Source organism: Varanus komodoensis, unplaced genomic scaffold (genome assembly GCF_004798865.1).
Source record: "Varanus komodoensis strain SLA01 unplaced genomic scaffold, ASM479886v1 scaffold22, whole genome shotgun sequence".
NCBI lineage: Eukaryota > Metazoa > Chordata > Lepidosauria > Squamata > Varanidae > Varanus > Varanus komodoensis.
Window position 1 is genome coordinate 21,198,296 of NW_025335606.1, and position 18,334 is coordinate 21,216,629.

General features: G+C 45.3%; 1 protein-coding gene across 1 annotated transcript in view; it reads left to right on the forward strand.

The window, feature by feature from the left end:
- ENDOU (endonuclease, poly(U) specific) overlaps window positions 1-18,117 on the forward strand; it is a 19,804-nt gene extending 1,687 nt beyond the window's left edge. The window contains exons 2-9 of the mRNA XM_044431071.1: window positions 8,470-8,604; window positions 9,064-9,102; window positions 10,204-10,369; window positions 10,772-10,974; window positions 12,616-12,729; window positions 14,318-14,424; window positions 15,912-16,054; window positions 18,003-18,117. Coding sequence (XP_044287006.1) covers window positions 8,470-8,604; window positions 9,064-9,102; window positions 10,204-10,369; window positions 10,772-10,974; window positions 12,616-12,729; window positions 14,318-14,424; window positions 15,912-16,054; window positions 18,003-18,117 — 1,022 coding nt within the window. The remainder of the gene's footprint in view (window positions 1-8,469; window positions 8,605-9,063; window positions 9,103-10,203; window positions 10,370-10,771; window positions 10,975-12,615; window positions 12,730-14,317; window positions 14,425-15,911; window positions 16,055-18,002) is intronic.
- The last annotated feature ends 217 nt before the right edge of the window (window positions 18,118-18,334 follow it).

Sequence of the window (18,334 nt, forward strand, 5' to 3'; positions counted from 1 at the left end):
GGATCTGGACAGACTATGGAAGTGGGCAGGAGACAACAGGATGGCATTCAATGTGGATACGTGCAAGGTCTTGCACTTGGGGCATAGGAATAGGTGTCATAAGTACATGTTAGGTGACAAGTGGCTGGAGAGCAGCACTTGTGAAAGGGACCTCGGGGTGCTGGTTGACTGCAGGCTATACCTGAGTCAGCAGTGTGATGCAGTGGTCAAAAGGGCGAACGCCACCCTTGGTTGCATAGCCAGAAGTGTGGCTTCTAGATCAAGAGAGGTATTACTACCACTCTACAGGACTCTGGTGCGCCTGCAATTGGAGTATTGTGCACAGTTTTAGGCCTCTCATTACAGAAACATAGGAAACAGAGCGAGTCAGAAGGGGCCTCCCAGGCCATCTAGTCTGACCTCCGGCACCAGCCGGCTCCGCTTACGACATGCCCACCATGTGGACGTCCAGCCTATCCTTGAACACCCGCACCGATGGGGCCTCAACAACCTCCCGGGGAAGCCCATTCCACACCCTCGGGGTCCTCACTGTCAGGAAGTGCTTCCGGGCATCCAAATGGAACCTTGGCTCCCTGAGCTTTGCTCCGTTGGAGCACATCCTGCCTTCCTCTGCAGGGTAGAACAGGCCTCTACCCATCTCCGTATGACATCCCCTCACCTACATGTATGTCGCCAACATATCCCCTCTGAGTTTCCTCTTCTCCAGGCTGAAGAGACCCAGTTCCCTCAGTCTCGCCTCATACCCCATCCCCTGCAAACCTTGTGGCCCTACGCTGCACTGACTCCAACCTGGCTATATCCTTTCTGTAATGAGGGGCCCAAAACTGAGCACAATACTCCAGTTGCGGGCGCACCAGAGTCATGTAGAGTGGTAGTAATACCTCTCTTGAAGTAGAAGCCACACTTCTGGCTATGCAACCAAGGGTGGCGTTCGCCCTCTTGACCACTGCATCACACTGCTGACTCATGTTTAGCCTGCAGTCAACCAGTATCCCGAGGTCCCTTTCACAAGTGCTGCTCTCCAGCCACTTGTCACCTAACCTGTACTTATGACACCTATTCCTATGCCCCAAGTGCAAGACCTTGCACGTATCCACATTGAACGCCATCCTGTTGTCTCCTGCCCACTTCCATAGTCTGTCCATATCCTTTTGGAACTGGAGTACCTGCTCCTCAGAAAGAATATAGCCAGGTTGGAGTCAGTGCAGCATAGGGTAACAAGGTTGGTGGCCGGTTTGCAGGGGATGGGGTATGAGGCGAGACTGAGGGAACTGGGTCTCTTCAGCCTGGAGAAGAGGAGACTCAGAAGGGATATGTTGGTGACATACATGTATGTGAGGGGGTGTCACACAGAGATGGGAAGAGGCTTGTTCTCCCCTGCAGAGGAAGAAAGGACACGCTCCAACAGAGCCAAGCTCAAGGAACCAAGGTTCAGTTTGGATGCCAGGAAGCTCTTCCTGACAGTCAGGACCCCGAGGGTCTGGAATGGGCTTCCACGAGAGGTCGTTGAGGCCCTATCGGTGAGGGTGTTCAAAGATAGGCTGGATGTGCACATGGTGGGCATGTGGTGAGCGGAGGCGGCTGGTGCCGGAGGTCAGACTAGATGGCCCGGGAGGCCCCTTCTGACTCACTCTGTTGCTCTGTTTCTATGTTTCTATAACCTTGGTTCATTTCTGAACTTGCTGTGTGATTCACAAACGCATCCTCTTCCCACAAAAGGTGGGGAGAAGCATTCTACAGCATGTGCACAATGGAAAAATGCACACAAATGCACTTTGGGGGAAGAATGACTTTTCAAAAAGGTGCATAACTGGTGCACAGATGTGGAGAAATAAACACGCAAATACATGCAGATTTTCATATAAAAAGAAGGCAAAGCAGAGCTGATGAGCTGATACAGACCTGACTCTGAACAAGCTACAGGGTGGAATTTGAAGAGCTTGTGTTTTCCTGATTTACACATCCTGACACTGGACAGAGGGGCTATCTGCACTGGGAGGGGTGAGCTCCCTTTCTCCAGAGGCATTTAAGCAGAGGCCAGGCAGGTGATGCTGTAGCTGCAAGGTTCCTGCACTGAGTAATGGGGTTGGTCTAGAGGGCCCTTCCAGCTCTAACATTGCACAATTCCAATTGCCAAGCAGTTATTGTGCACAATGTATGGACATTCTGTAGAGAACGTGCCCGTCTCTCATAGATTCATCTGGTTCTGGTTCTGGTTCTGATGGAGGAGGAGGAGGATCTGGGAGGGTGAGGACTTTGAAGTTTGAGGATTCCCTGGTGAAGGTTCTTGGGCAGAGCATGAGAATCAGCATGCTTGGAAAGGGGTGGAAGGGTTTTCAGATGGGAGGGGGAGCAGATACAAGACCCAGTCCTTGACCCAGTGAGGAGGAAACAGGAGAGATGAGCTGCCCAGTTAAATGGTCTCTGACATTCCTGCTGCCTAGCCCCGAAGCAACAAGAGCCACCCTGAGGGTGGAGGCACAAGATCTACTAAAGTGAGGGACTGGGGGAAAGCTTCCAGCTTGGATTCAAGCTGTCATGAGCTGGTCCCTTCCCTCTTTCCTTCTGGTTATCAGACTCAAGCCAGCCTTTTGAAGTACCATTCTTTTGTTGCGACTGAACAGACTGTAGATTTTTATGAACTTAAAAAGAGCCTTCTGCCAAAGTTGAGGGGAAAGTATCTGCCCATGCCAAGGACTGATCTGGAAAACGTCAGTCTGATGTGGAAATGGCAGGTCAGTTTTAAAGTAATCCAAACCCATTTCAGCATGTTGTGGATTTCTCTGACATTCCTATGAGTAGTTAGTTTTGCCAAGGACAACTTCCTCAGAATCATGTACTTGGTGCAGTTGGGGTAGGCAACTTGGCCCACTCTAGATGTTTTGGACTGCAATTCCCACAATCCCTGACTGCTGGCCATGCTGTCTGCAGCTTCTGGGGGCTGTGGTTCCAAGCACTGGGGCCTAGCCTTGATATAGAGCATGGGTCCTCAAACAAAGGCCCGGGGGCCAGATCTGGCCTGCCATACCCATTTAGTTCCCCCGTGACCATGCATGCGCCCACCTCGCCCCGCACGCAGGGAGGCAGCGGTTTGCTCACTTGGAGAAAACGATCTCCAAGTGAACAAGCTGCTGCTTCATGCACCTGCCTCCCCTCCCCTCGCCGTGCATGCCCGCCAGCCCTCACCTTGCCTCACTATGTGCCCTGCCCCCACCTCAGTGCATGTGCCCTCACACACCGCCCCTGTTCCCTTGCCAGCCCGTGTGCACCGCCAGCACTACCTTTCCGGCCCGTGCCCAGCACTGGCACTTTTCAACTGGTCCCCTGCTGAAAAAGTTTGAGGACCCCCAATATAGAGGAATCCTGTAATACCCATGACTATGCATGTCCAATTAACGTGTTCAGGGAAAAAAATCATCCTGAGACTGTAACACTTGGGAATGCCACTGAGAAGGATTGGGCTTGTGAAAAGTGACCACAGTGTCTATTAAAAAAGAGCACGTCGGGAGAGTTGCATTTATCTATATGATTAGTTTTCCAGCTTTCTTCCAAGAAAACAGCAGCTTAACAATCATAGCAACTAAGCATATATCCAAATATTTGTAACTTATTGTTTATCCCTTACCTGCACATTTTATACATTCAGTGAAGTTATTTTTGCAAAACAGAGGATGCTCACATGAGAGTCCCTCCACTTAAATTGAAGAGTGGCACACAGCTTTGCTGAATGCTTCCCCCAGTTATACAGGTCAGCTCTACCCTTTGCTACAGTGCATCAGTCACACACTGGTTCTGGACTGCTGCCTGGAGCACCACTTTCCCCGCAGTGTTTTGGTAGCCTGTTTTCTCTTTCTGCTGAAATGGGAACCACAAGGATCAACTGTAGGATGGAAGCCTCATGTTGGATAAACAAGACAGGTGTCACAGGCATGTGGTGGCAAGGAACAATTATGAGTTGGGCCTGTGATGAAGAATGAATCATAGGTGGTTGAGCAGTAGAAGCCTATCTGGGCAGAGCAACAGTGAAAAATTTGACTGAAGGGGAGCAGCTAAACTAGGAAAGATGGCAAAATGTGGCCAAAGAAGCATAGAGATTATGATGTATGAGGAGGAAACTGAGAAATGAATGGCTTCATTTCCCTGTAGCAGGATAGAAGGAAGCATCAGAATATAGGTTTTGCTTGTAGAACACATGAACTTCCCCCATTTGAAGTCTGCCTGCAAGTCTGAGCCAAAAAACATTGCAAATTGTTGAGCACATGCTTGTGTTTGTCTCATTCCTGATTCCTAGTTTGGTTTGCACAGATTTCCTAATTTGCACAAGTGTTCTCATTAGATCGACTCAGCCTCACTTTATGGAGAAGGTTTGTACAAATTTGGCGATATTTGTGAGAGTTTATTTATTTATTTAGGAAGCTTCTATGCTGCCCCATTCGCCGAAGCCTTGGGGCAGCTCACAACAATAAATGAATAATCATAGTATAAAAACAATATAATTTGAGATGATCTGAAATATAAAATAAATAAATAATATTAACAATTAAAATGACGTTTAAATAAAAAGGTCTTCGCCTGGCACTGAAAAACAAATAATGATGGCGCCCGGCGGACCTCTCTGGGGAGCGCATTCCATAACTTAGGCGCCACCGCAGAGAAAGCCCTCCTCCGAGTACTTACGCTCCTAATATCCTTCACGGAGGGTTCCCGGAGAAGGGCCTCTCTCACTGATCTCAAGGGGTGGGCGGGCATATATGGACATATATTCCTGCCCAGGCATAGTTTGAGGATACCTACACAAGTTTGGGGAGATTTGCACAGATCTTCAAATCTCACTTTTGTGCAAAGCAAGCACTGTTTGAAAAGTGAAATGGAGATTGGGCAGGAGATGCTCTTCAATCCCATTGAAATATTCCTCTTCTGAATCAGAATCTGAATTAGCACAATTGCCAAAATTGGTGCATCTTACATCTCACAGGAATGCTTGCCTAAGTCCACCGACATTCTTGCTCCCTTCAAAGCTGAACCAAATTTGGGTTTTGTTTTGTAAATTAAAAATCAGATACAACAGGGAGGTGAGTACAGAATGAACCAACCGTGCTGAAACTTTATACCACTCAGAGAACTCTCAAATACAGTGGATGAATATGGGTGGAGAGCTCAGCCTGGCTCATGGGTTTTGTTTGCTTCTTGTTTTTACAGAGAGCTGAAGGCAATTAAAAGAGGGATTATTACTTGAGGCATGCATGCTCATAAAGGTTTCATCTGTGACAAGCACATTTTGCAGGGCTGAGCAGGACTGCCAAAAAAACTGCCAATCCTATTTGATGGGAACTGACAGCAAGCCTTATCCTTCAGTGGGTGTACCTCAGGAGCCAAGCCTCTCCCCAAACCGTGTTGAACATTAAAAAGGGTTGCAAGTTCCTCCTCTCTTATGCACAAAAAATGCTCCAATATCACATTCTGATGCATGACTGAAACACTTTGGCAAAGCAGCGCTTTGAACATCACAGAGGTCATTAAACAAGCTACGCCTTTCCCAAACCTTCCTGGAAACTGCTGGGAATTGCACTGATGGTATCACTTGCCAGGAACAAGTGAGGGCAAAGAGCTCCATGTCGTCACCTGCTCTACCCAAGCTAATGAGCTGTGTTACATAAGCGGCTGTATTCACTGCTGCTTTCCCTGGAGGACGCCACCTGTCCTGAGAACAAGTAAACACATGCATGGACTGTAGCATTGTGAGTAGAAATATTCCCAGTCTTTCTTGATGGACCCATGGTACCATACAGAGGATTCTGGGGTGATTTTCCATTCAGGCAGGGAGTAATATGGCATGGGAAGAAAAATACAGTTGATGGAGGCTCAGAAATTGGGGTGCACAGGCTGCAACCATTTTACCAAAAGGGGAAATATTAGGCTGAATTGTAGATTCAGTTTTCATTGCTCCAGAGGACAGGGACACACTGGAATTTCATTTCAGTTTGTAAATTGGATGAATTTGTTCATGGAACAAATGCAAACGAAATGCATTTTATATATTAAAAAAGTTTGTCCACTCCAAACTTGAGATTGTATTTGAAAAATGCTATTTTTTTTTTCCTTTTTGAAAACTGCATGCTTCCCAAAATGCATATTTTCTAAACAATGCACATTTTCACACTTCATACCCAGGGTTGGGGAAGGTGGAAGGCACATCCCCTTCTGGTTCAAACAAACAAAAAACAGTTCTCAAATGAAAATGGCAGGGAGACAAAACAAAATTTGATGTAAAGTCTGGACAATTTTAGACTGCTGAAGCACCCTTGGTTTTCCAATGTCTACCAGAGGGCAGGACATGGATAGGAGGGTGTATTGGTTAGGTTCAAATGGAAGGTTCCAATTCCACATCTTTTATTTGCTGCTAGAAAAGTAATAGTGTTACATTAGAAGGATTTTAAATTCACAGATTTGAATGAAGGGCATAAATTGGAATGGAAAGCAGCAGTAATGGATGGATTATCATACAAATTACAGGTTACGAGTTGCCAATGAAAGTTTTATTCTTTTCAACCTGTTTGGTTACCATCATTGAATATACTAATGTAATCAAAAATGTCATTGTCATTATCATAAGAGTTTCTATTTTACCAACATGTATCCCGAGGGATTTTAGAATATGTAACTAGATCAAGGAGTGAGAGGAGAAGCATTATAGATTATGTTAAATGTATGTTTTCAAAGTGTGATCATTTTTCAGTTTTTAACCCTTTAATGTTCAAAAAGGGAAAGTTACTGAAAAGAAAAGAAAAGAAAAGAAAAGAAAAGAAAAGAAAAGAAAAGATTCTGGATCAATCATTTGGAACTGTCTCAGGCTGACTCTCCCTTATCAGAGCTTTTCAGATGGGGAAGGAGGGCACCTACTGGGGCTGCAGATCCCCTCCTGGGAGACGCCCTCCAAGCTGAGGATTCCCAGATTCCACCCAGTCCTGGCTTTGTAGTCTCACCCTCCACCCTGTAATTGTGTCCTCAGAGCATTATACATCTCACAACCTTGCCAATACCCTCTCTAAGAAAGCAGGGATAAAAAGATGCTGTGTTTCATAAGCTAGGCATTCCCTCCCCAGCAAGACAGACTCTCCAGCTCTTCTTGTAAGCATCTTTATTCTACATGAAGGACTTTAAGCATACACAAGCTTCTGAGAATACACAGAGTGAGATGTTGAGCCCTCTCTGCCCCACTTTAACCGGAACCCTTCTGGTCCTGTCTCAGGAAGGAGGGACGCTGCGGAACTGGGCACACCTGCGTTCCTCACTCCCCTAATTGGGCCAGCCTGTGGCTGTGGCCCTTGGATCTGCCACCTCACATGGGTCTCCTCATCTGAGAGACTGCCCATTTCCAAATCCCCTCCCTCAGGATGTCTCCTTCATTCCCACAGGCAGGGGCACTGGGCCCCATGGCTATCCTTGAACTACTTTCCTCTAGAGCAGTCTCAGACTCCTACTGAGAAATTGGGGTTGTAGTTGCAGGCCTGTCCATTACAACAATTCCATTATCAGAGTTCGAGCTCTGAGCCCCATCTGGGTCAGCCAACCCCATCATCCCCAGACTCTGAGCTATCAGTCCCATCAAAACGATCAGCTTCACATGTGCGCCTGGGAATCTTGCCAGAGCGTGTGTGCACAACACTGTGCTATTAATAAAAGTGCCATAGAAAGAGCTTGCTGTATCTTTCCCCAGGCCAGTGCACTACTGGAGGCAGTAACTGCAGAATTAATGAGCTGGCACATGCCTTGCCTGCTGAATCTGCACACTCTGGGCTTCTCTAATGAGGCACTAATTGTGTGGTTGTGAGCCCTTACTCAAAGAAGTGAGTTCATCTTTCCATTGGCATCTTTCTCCTCCAGGGCATCTCCTGCCTTTTCCAGCTTGCTCGCTTGCTTGCATTCTCTCTCTCTCTCTAAAAGGAAGGGAAATCAGTGGTTACATTTCAAAGGCAGAACAAACCATGCACATGGTAGGCATGTCATGAGCAGAGCTGGCTGGAGCCAGGGGTCAGACTAGATGGCCCAGGAGTCCCTTTTTGACTCGCTCTGCTTCTGTTTCTAAACACAAATAAACACCTCCAGTATTGCTACAATTCCATTATATGGCAGCTATACAATTACACCATCTTGTGCTTTGCTAATGGAATGCAAAGAAAGGCAGAGAAAGAGGGGGAAGGAGCATGTGTAAAGGATACCTTTTTCCTTCCACTGAATACTCCAAAGAAGACCCTCAGTAAAGTGCAGGCTAAAAACCTTATGTAGAATTACAGACTCATAGAGCAGTAGAGTTGGGAGGGGCCAAGAAGGCCATTGGGTCCTGCTCAGTGCAGCATTTGCAGTTAAACTATCCCTCTCAGATGGCTGTCCAGTTGCAATAGAGAAGCCCTAGCTCCATTGTTGGTCATATGCTATTAATCCACAGCTTCTCCTTCCCATAAATTTCAGCTTTATATGGCCCCCCGGATTCTTGCAAAGGACGATGCAATGAGAAGTACAGCCCTAGAGATGTTTGCCATTGTAACAGAAAATGTGAGAAACATCAGAACTGCTGTGAAGACTACCACATCCACTGCAGAACAGGTGAGTGGACATAGAGACATTTGTTGTGTGTGTTTGTGTGTGTTTGCATGGAATGGTCCAGTCTCTTGTTCACAGACAGTTCCCTGCTCCTAAGAACAAGCTTTGGTAATGTCCTCCAATAACATGTGGAATAATGAGATGCAGTTGCTAGATTTCATATTGGGAATAGATCCATGGCAGATCTATGGAACTATTTGTGGTGTTAACCCCCGCACCCCATAAAACATGTTAAGCACCATGGATAGCTCCTTTACATCTCCATCTGGAACCCAGAGTAGATATACCACCCTGCTGGCCTTGGAGCCCCCTTAATTCTCCATTCACCTGCAAGTAAAACTGTTCTTCCCCTGGCTCCACTGGGCAGGCATCAAAATTCTGGTGAACTACCAGGCAGATCCACCCAGCCTAAATTCTTCTTAGTCTTGGTTTACACGTGACCCTTTGTCCCCTCTTTTGCAGCTAATGCAGACAATAATGAAAGCAGCACCGTATCTGCTGGTGAGTACTTGTGCCACTTTTTGGAAGAGGTGTGTGACTTGCACAAAATCTGAGGCTAGCAGCGGGCCCTTAGTTGTAGCGCTTGCTTGCTTTCACTTCTGTACCACCCTATAGCCAAAGCTCTTCAGGCAGTATACGAGAATGCATAAAACAAAGCAATAAAATACAATACAATTAACATAAAACAGCAATGTTAAAATAATGTTAAATTAATTTTTAAAAGCCTAAAAATACCATAAATTCAATAAAAAGACACAAGAAGAAGAATACTTACCAGGATAATCTCCTTAGACCCCCGGATAAACAAAGAGATCTTTAAATGCCTCTGTATAAAGGTCTGTCTTGACCTAGAACCTGAAGGATGGCAAGTTTGGTGACAGCTGGGCCACAGGGAGGTTGTTCCAAAGATGGGAGGCCACACAGAAAACACCCTCTACCTTGTTGCCACTCTCTGAGCCTCTCATGGGGTTGGCACTTAGAGGAAGCCCCCAGAGGTTGAGCATACTGTCAGTTAAGTTGCTGGTACTAGTTGGAAGCTATGTTTTCTAGAGAAACTGAGCTCTCAGGAATCCTTGGAAGATGCACTGCCTTCCAGCGTCATTTGTCTTCAGGCTCAAAAGAGCAGTTTTGAGTACAAAGCATTCTGTTTTGTACTTTTGTTTGTTGACAGAGTACTTTGTTTTGGCCTCCTCACTCATTGTACCCATGGCAGCCATCTCAGGTATGAGCAAGCCACTTTCTCCATAGCAGTCATCTTGTGAGCATGTTTTGTAAGAAAATGGAGCTGAAATGCATACTTCAGTAAGAGTTTTCATGCAGATTTTAAAAGATCTCAGGCTTGTGCAAGGACAGGAGAAAATGGAACGATCAATTTATACAAGCAAGCTTGCCATGATCTAGAAAAGTGCTGATCTCTCCTTCCCTACTGGGTAGGTTAAGCAATCCCTTTGCAGCCTATTTTCTGTTCCTCACCACAATGAGTGGTCCCTGCTACCTTTGGTCCAGCCTAATATCAGGAACTCATGGGAGCCAGGCCATTAGAAGCCTCTTGCAGATTTGTTGCATCCTGTCCTTCTGCTCAAAGACTTGCTTCTCTCACAGAGGGATTTTCCAGACATGATGATGTTATCAGCAATGAAGAACTGCAGAAAACATCAGAGCAGCTTTACCAGGGTGACTACAACAGAGCAGAGGAATCCGATATCATCCTTAACAAGCAACACTTAGCTTCAAACACCAGGGACCATGAAGATCAGTCCCCCAAACCGTGAGTTTCACACCAGCCCATGGGATGTTTTGTGGCATGCAGTGTGTGGAATTTGGTGTGTGGAAAATATTAGGTGAACACAGATGGGGGTATGCAGCCTGGTGCCATCTGGAGGGTGGGGACTACAAGCCCCATCAGCTTTAGGCAGCCTGTTCAATGTAAAAAATTGAGTGGTTGTTCATTCAGTGGTTGTACAGAAAATACAAGTTACAGGACCAGGTTGCTTATCTACTTCATGAAGGAAAGGCCACGAGCATCCTGGTTGCTGTTGCTGGTCAGTGGCTGGGCCTTTCCTCTGAGCTGCTCATGATGGGATGCGGGATGCATTCCGTGCCTTTAGAGAACATAGCCCTGCAGAAAGCAAGACCATCTTGAAAGCCTGGAAACTGTTTTCTTGTGTAGGCTCTTCAGTTATGTCAATCAGGAGAAGCTTTTTTCCAAGCCAACTTATGTCAGCTTCATCAAGCTCCTGGACAACTATCATAAAAGGGTCGGGACAGAGGAAGACTTCACTGCAGAGCAACTGGCAGAGCAGGATACCTTCCTTGAAGAGGTCATGAAGACGGAGGTCATGAAGGACCTTTACAGGTTCCTTCACAGCAAACGTGAGTCTGTCAGGATTGAAGCTGATGTGGGTTTATGCCACTGAATAAAGCCTATGAGTGAGGCCAGATAGAGTGGGGTGGGCCACATTTGATGATCAAGCTTCATGTAGCCCCCTGAGGTCTCTGCAGCCCATGCTTGATCCTCTACCACAGTGAAGAAGGCTCACTGGACTTCCAGTAGAATCACATTTCCCCCAGCTGTTTGCTGTGTGTAAGGACTGTGTACTTTGCATTTCTGCAGAACTGCATTCTGCCCACCATTCGTTCCATTCCAAATCGCTGTCCCTGCACACTTTCTTTGCCAGCAGAATCAAGGGCGATTCAGCTGCACAGCCACTTTCAGTGGATGGTGGAGGAAGGAAGGTCCGGCATGGTCTCTTTGGCCTTCAGCCCCACCCACCCTGAGGGCTTATTTGGCCCTTGTCCTGAAAGAGCTTCACCACCCCTGCTGAAAATGTATGAATTACATGATCATGTGGGCAGGGCCTATTGCATGACTCTGTCCTGTGCATTCAACACTATACGAAGAAAGGGTTCCTGCCAATCAGATGTGAAAGAACTATGTCATAGGCAACACCCGTGGGGAGCATTTTTCCCATGCACCCATTCACACTGAGGGATTGTACAGCATTGGAATCAATCCCGTGCTAGGCAGAGCTCATGTGAAGAAGTCTGGCCATGCTTTCTCCTTTGCACTACCCACAGGTTGTATTTCCCCCATGCACCTTTTCACAGTGTGGGATAGTACAATGGAAATGCATTCCTCACCTGTAGGAGCTCAAGTGGAGAAATGTTCATGTGTTCTTCCTAGGGGATCATGGGAACTGCAGTTCCACAAGGGGGCAAAAAATCTCTAGGAGAAATCTCCCCTTGATTCACTGTGCCTGGCTATGGAGCATGCTATGGGAGCAACTCCTGTATATACCTGCCCGACCACTGAGTTCTGGGAACAGGAGGTCCTCTAAAGGAGCCATCCCTCACTGAGGTGAGAGGATGGAAAGTAGAGGAAGGACCTTCCCAGTAACTGCCTTCCCCCACCTCCCTTGTGGAATCAGCTCCCTAGAGAAATTTGCCTGGTACCAACACTACTCTCTTTTTGGTGCCAGGCAAAAACATTTCTCTTTTCTAGGCATTTTAACAATAAAATTTTATACACACACACATACTGATTTTAATGTTTGTAATAATATATCATTGTATGGTTGTCTTCCCAGTGAGAACATATAATGACCTATTTATTTATTGCTGTCTTGATGATAGTTCCTTGTTTTTCTGGGATTGTTTATATTAGTTATAGTGTTTTATTTATTTAAAACATTTCTATGCCGCCCCATTCGCCAAAGCCTTGGGGAGGCTCACAACATAAAATTAAAATATAATACATTCAAAATATAAAACAAATTAATAATATAAAATAAATTACAAAATAAAATAAGTCACCCTGGGGGGGGGTATAATTTTAATGGGGGGTATAATTTTAAAATCATATGAGCCCCCCTAGACACTCCATTTGGAGAAGAGGGTGGCATAGAAATGTCAAACTAAATTAATTAATTAATTAATTAACTCAGCATTCCATCCTTCCGCAGTTTTTGATGAGGAATTAATGTTTTTTGTCCACCCTGATTATCTCTCTCCTAGACCGTTATAGTACAGAGCCAGAGTTCGTTGCTGACCTCAAGAAGATGTGGTTTGGCCTTTATTCCAGGGGTAATGATGAAGGCGACTCCAGTGGCTTTGAGCATGTTTTTATAGGTATACTCATAAAAGGCAGCCCTATCTTTTTATTCCTTCCTGTAGCATTTGCACTTAGTCAGGGACACTGCCCATCTAGTAGTGGCAGTGTGCTGCTGCCTCTTTGGCACCATCAGCAAACAAACATGACAACCTGGAAAAAGGTTTCTTCTTGCATGATTCCAAACTACCAGGAAGCACCAAGCAACTGTGATGACATCACAACATCAGGTGGCCCATCAGGCTTGGCTTTGTTATGACTTCCTTGAGAATCACAAAGCCCTGTACATGCTGTCATTTGGAATGTGTACAAGAGGTTGGGGTAAGGGAATGCATCTTCCCTGTTGCTCAGAAGTATGTTTATGCTTCCTGCTACTTTGCTGTGCACAGGCCTTTGTCTGATGAAGCAAAAATCAGCAGAGGAGGGGAGGCATTTTTTTAGCAATTAAAAGGAATCTCTTCTTTTTGCACTGTTTTTCTGCATTAGCTTAGTACCACTGGGAGTGCATTTTGTCAAACAGAAAACTATAGATGACTAACTACAGGGCCAGTCTTCTAAAGCTGTTTATGTCTGTGCCTTGTAAAGGTTGTAGGCGAGTATTATGTATGCTTTATCTCAAATGAGGGACACTGAAGCCATACTTTGACTTTATTCTCTAGGGGACACATCCATTGAAGAGTCAGAAGCAACTGAGCAAATTCTTTCCCTTAAAGCATGAAAATTTCTGTTAGCACACTCATTCCCAACATGCCCCTGGAGGGCTTTGGGTTGAGGACTTTCATAGCCTGGGCAAATAAACTGTGAAGGAATGGCTGCAGCAGGAATCTCCATGCCCCATGTGATTCTAATTATTCTTCACATTATTCCACACTCTGCCCCCCTCCCCCGGCCACCCCATCCCAGCAATTTAAGGTCCAAAGCAAAGCCAACTGAATCTGCTGGACTGTCAGGTTCCTTCAGGGCTCACCACCTCTGTTGAATGGAGACAGGAAGATTTCTGACCCCAGCAGTTATGTTTCAGCCAGTAACTTTGGCAGGGGGGCAGGAATCAGGACTGGAAGGGAACACAAGGCTGTAGAGTTCAACCTCCACAGACAGACCGTAAGCCAGGGATGGGCAATTTGTGCCCTTCTGGGCCTACATGAACCATAGATGGCATGGTGATGGATGATAGGAGGTGTAGGTCAAAATATCTGAGGGCCATGGGTTTCCCACCCCTATTTAAAGCATAGCTACTTGGGCATCTTCTCAGACACAGGCAAGAAAGCATGTACAGATTTCTGAAATCATTCCCAATTTTCTCTCTTAACCTCCTTCTGTAATATTATTATTATTATTATTAATAATAATAATAATAATAATAATAATATGAAATAAAAATTGCTACTCTGGAACAACATTACAAACTGTTAATTTTATTCTACTAAATCCAGCTATTGGGCTGATTTTAGTATTCCAGTGCAATAGAATTACCTCTATGCATAGAGTACTTCATTTTACTCCTTCCTTCCTTCTTGACACTGCAGGCATTTCTAAAATAGAGGTACTTACTAATGACATGATTTACAGTACCTACATTCACAATGGGGTATGTTCTTTACTATTTAGGTGAAGTCAAGAAAGGGAAAGTATCTGGATTCCACAACTGGATTCGTTTCTACCTCCTGGAGAAACAGGGTGTCATTAACTATTTGAGTTACAACTATGATGGCCCGGTGAGTACCAGTGTGCTAACAGTCTTCCAATTTCACTGGGAGAGGGTAAAACCTTCTTGAGGAATATGAGTACATCAGAAAAAGATGGGTATACTATCAGCTTTGTTCAAGAGGAAAAGGAAGATCCAGCCATTCCCAAAGATGCTGCTACATTTTGGAATCCAGGTAATTCAGAGGCAGTTCCTCTAGACTGCCATCACAGTTTTCTTGGCTCCAAATTTAGGACTGGATCTAGATTTAACCACACACAACAGGGCTAGCAGAAGTCCACTGGCTCTTGCTTCTCTGTGGCTGCAAAAAAGACAAATGCAATTTTAGGTTACATGAAATGAAATACAGTTTGGAAATCACATGAAATAACAGTTCCACTCTACTTTGTGTTGGTCAGACTTCACCTCAGAACTTGGGTCCAGTTCTAGACACCACACTTAAAGAAGGCTTGAGATAAACTGGAGCAAGTTCCAAGAAGGGCAACAAAGAGAATCACCAGACCAGAAACTAATATGGCTCAGGAGGCCCCTTCTGATTCACTATGCTTCTAAGTCATATGAATGAGGATTGAAGGATCTATGTATGTTTAGCATTAAGAAGAAAAGAATGAGGGGGAGGGGGAGGCACCTGAAAGGTTGTCACATGGCAGAAGGCTGTGGTCTTCTATGTCATCCAAGACAGGAAGACATGAAATAAGAGGATTTAATTCCAGGAAGAAAATATCAGTTGAATGTCAGGAAAAGCTTCCTAAAGGTAGAGTGGTCAGACAATGGAACCAAGTGCCTAGGGAGATGGAGGGGGCTTGTGCTTCATCACAGGAGGAATTCAAGCAGAGATGGGGCAGCCATTCCTGCACTGGGCATGAAGCTGGACTCCATGGTCCCTTCAAACCCCATGATTCTACAATTCCCCTCATGGCAGCATCTCCAGCCCACTGAATATGCTGCATGGATAGGGGTGCTGGAAAAATTCATAATGATTCAAATGAATTTAGATTTCTGTGAATCTGACCTGCAGATTATGTAGTGGTCTGGCTTTTCCTGAGTCAACTGGGATTATGCAGAGATCTGGACTTCCCACCCCCGCCACTTTCTAGAAATCTATTCAAATTTAGTCATATGATTTTTAAAGAAAAAAGCACATTCCCCCAAAGGCTGAAGTGTAAAAAGATGCATTTCTTTCCTCAACAAAGTGTCACATGAAGCAGACACAGAGAATACAAAGGCCTATTCACCCTGAGTGCCATCTTCATTCCTCACAAAGTGGGTACACATGAATTTTTCTGCCAAACATTAAAGGCATGTTATGCTACATCCATCACCTGCATATCATTAGCCATCAGAGGGCTCATATCTACAGGAGGACAGTGTAAATTGGTCTGCATTTTTATGACTCAGCAGTGGAAGATAGCCTCCTTGAAATATTTCATTGCTGCAAATATCCTATATAACTAACCTCATAATGTTTTCCGGTGCCTCCTCCTCCTTTTCATTCAGTGGACCTCCTATCCAGATGTACTGGGGATGCAATTCAATTGGGATGGATTTTACAAAGAGGTTGGAACATCCTTCATCGGAAGCAGTCCTGAATTTGAATTTGGCCTCTATTCACTGTGTTTCATTGCTAGGCCTGGGAAACTGTGAGTACAATGACAGAGGAAAGAGTTTCTCCTTAAAGAAAAGGCCGGGTGGGTGCAGGGGCAGGCGTGGGGCAGAGCACATGATAGGTCAGAGTCCCGCACACCATGTTAGAATGTTCATTTCCCTGTAAAGTGTATCAAGAGTTTAAAGAATCAGATTCTGAATGAAATGATAATGTTGCTGCTAAGACAGAAGAAACAAATCAGTTAGAACAGGAACAGAGAACTTCTGGGTCACAGACCTAATCTGGCTCATCAGCATCCCCAGTCTGCCCCACAAAGACAGGCTGGAGAGGAACATGCCCCTTCTCTACATTACACACAGTTGCACTTGTCAGTGCTAAAAAGGGGAAATCTGATCACTACTCACAGCAGGCTTCCTTTATCTAGTAGTAGCACTAACACTATGGAAGCCCTGATCTTATCTCTGGTCAGTCATTGGAGGTAAGAGCAGGATTTCTTTTGTCTGCTGAGAAGGGAAAGAGACACAGAAGACATGAGAGTGGGGCTTTGGGAAAAGGAATTGGGCTTCAAGGGGAAGGGAACAAACCTTGTCATCATCTGGATGTCTTGGGACACAATCCAGGAACCATAGAATGGAACAGTTCCCTACCTCCAACTGGGGTACAGCTAGCTTTGCTCAGAACAAGGGGCTTTCTGATTGCCTCTCCCTCATTCCAACCCCTTCTGCTGCTGCCTATCCCCCACTGCTGTCACCACCACTGCAAATGATGCCACCCAGTCCTCCTTCCTCACAAAAAATGTAATGGTGGTAGCAGCTCCTTTTAAAAGTAAAGGGGTATGTATGTGTGTTTATCTTTTATGTTGAGTAGGAGTGCTCTTAACCAATCAGAACTTGTCTTTGGGATGCCACATCATAAAGGACTCTGGAATGGTGAAAACAAAGGTTTATTTTGCTCCTGTGTCCTCATAGGCTGTGCCTCTCAAAGACAGCATCTGATTGGTTCAGGTTGCTACTACTCAGAACAGAAGTGAAAAACCTTTTGCTTTTAAAAATGGCGTGATTGCCTGACTGACTGCCAGGGTGTTTCTTTTGTCTAATGGTGGGGCCAGGCCAGGCCAGATGGAGAAGGATAGAGAGAATTCAGGGGGTTATTTAGTGGCCCTTTGGATCATAGGCCCCAGATCTGTACCTTGGTGTCTGTCCCTGGTTGTGCCATTTTTCTGATTCTGGTTCTAGTCGAAAGGCATGCATTAAGATACTTCTGGAGACCTTAGATCAGTCTACAGTCCTCAGCTCTTCTAGGTCCTAGTATTTGAAATTCTGCAAATTCCATTCCAATGGAAGCTTAGTGGCCATGACTAGTAGCCATTAGTAGACCTGTTCTCCATGAATATGTCCAAACTGCTTCTTTAAAACCCCCTGTAAGATAGTGGTGATCAATGCTCCTTGGGGCAGTGATGTGAAGAACAGGCATTTGCTTTCTCCATGTATTTTAGAATGAATCCAGATATCCTTTGTTACTTTGGATGGCAGATGGCTATGGAGATGGTATTGCTGAAATCAGGAGTTGTGGGGGTGGGCACAGGGCAGGTGACTCAGGAGTGGAGATGCAGGAGAAATCTGTTATGAATTCAGATGATTTGTATTTCTGTGAATCTGACCAGTGAATTCTGCAGCAGGCTGGCTTTTTGCAAGTCACAGTTTCTGTGGCCTTGTAGAGCATTTTTTAAAAGCTTTTGATTGGGACTTGCAGAAATCCACATACGCTCTCATGTGCATTTGTTCTGATGCTGACTTGCTTTAGGGCACATAAGTGCTAATGCACACTTGCTCAAGTGGAGCAAAATTCTCCTACACTCCTAAAACCTCTGATTTTGTCAGTGGATGGATGACAGTGAGATGCCTGACAATCTGAAAGACACAGAAGGAATAGATTTAATTTAGTTAGAATGCTAATGAAATGCCCATTTTTCTGTTCTTCAGGTGTCGCCTGAAAATTGGGGGTCATGATCTGGGGATCCAGACCTATACCTGGGATAAATCCAGCTATGACAATGGCAAAAAGTACATAGCCACTGCTTATGTGGTATCCCCGTGAGACTTCAGGAACATCAATGTGAAAGCATTCTGAATGACCAGAAGCAATCCACCCAATGCCACCCAAGGTCCTGTCTTCACCAGCCAAAGTTCAACAGAAGGCTTCCTCTTTAGTCTTTCAGTTCTGCATTCACATGTCTTGCCTGATCCAAGTGGGGCCTGCAGCAGGACTTGAGAACGGGGCTGTAGGACTCAGAGTTAATGATTGTATGAACCAT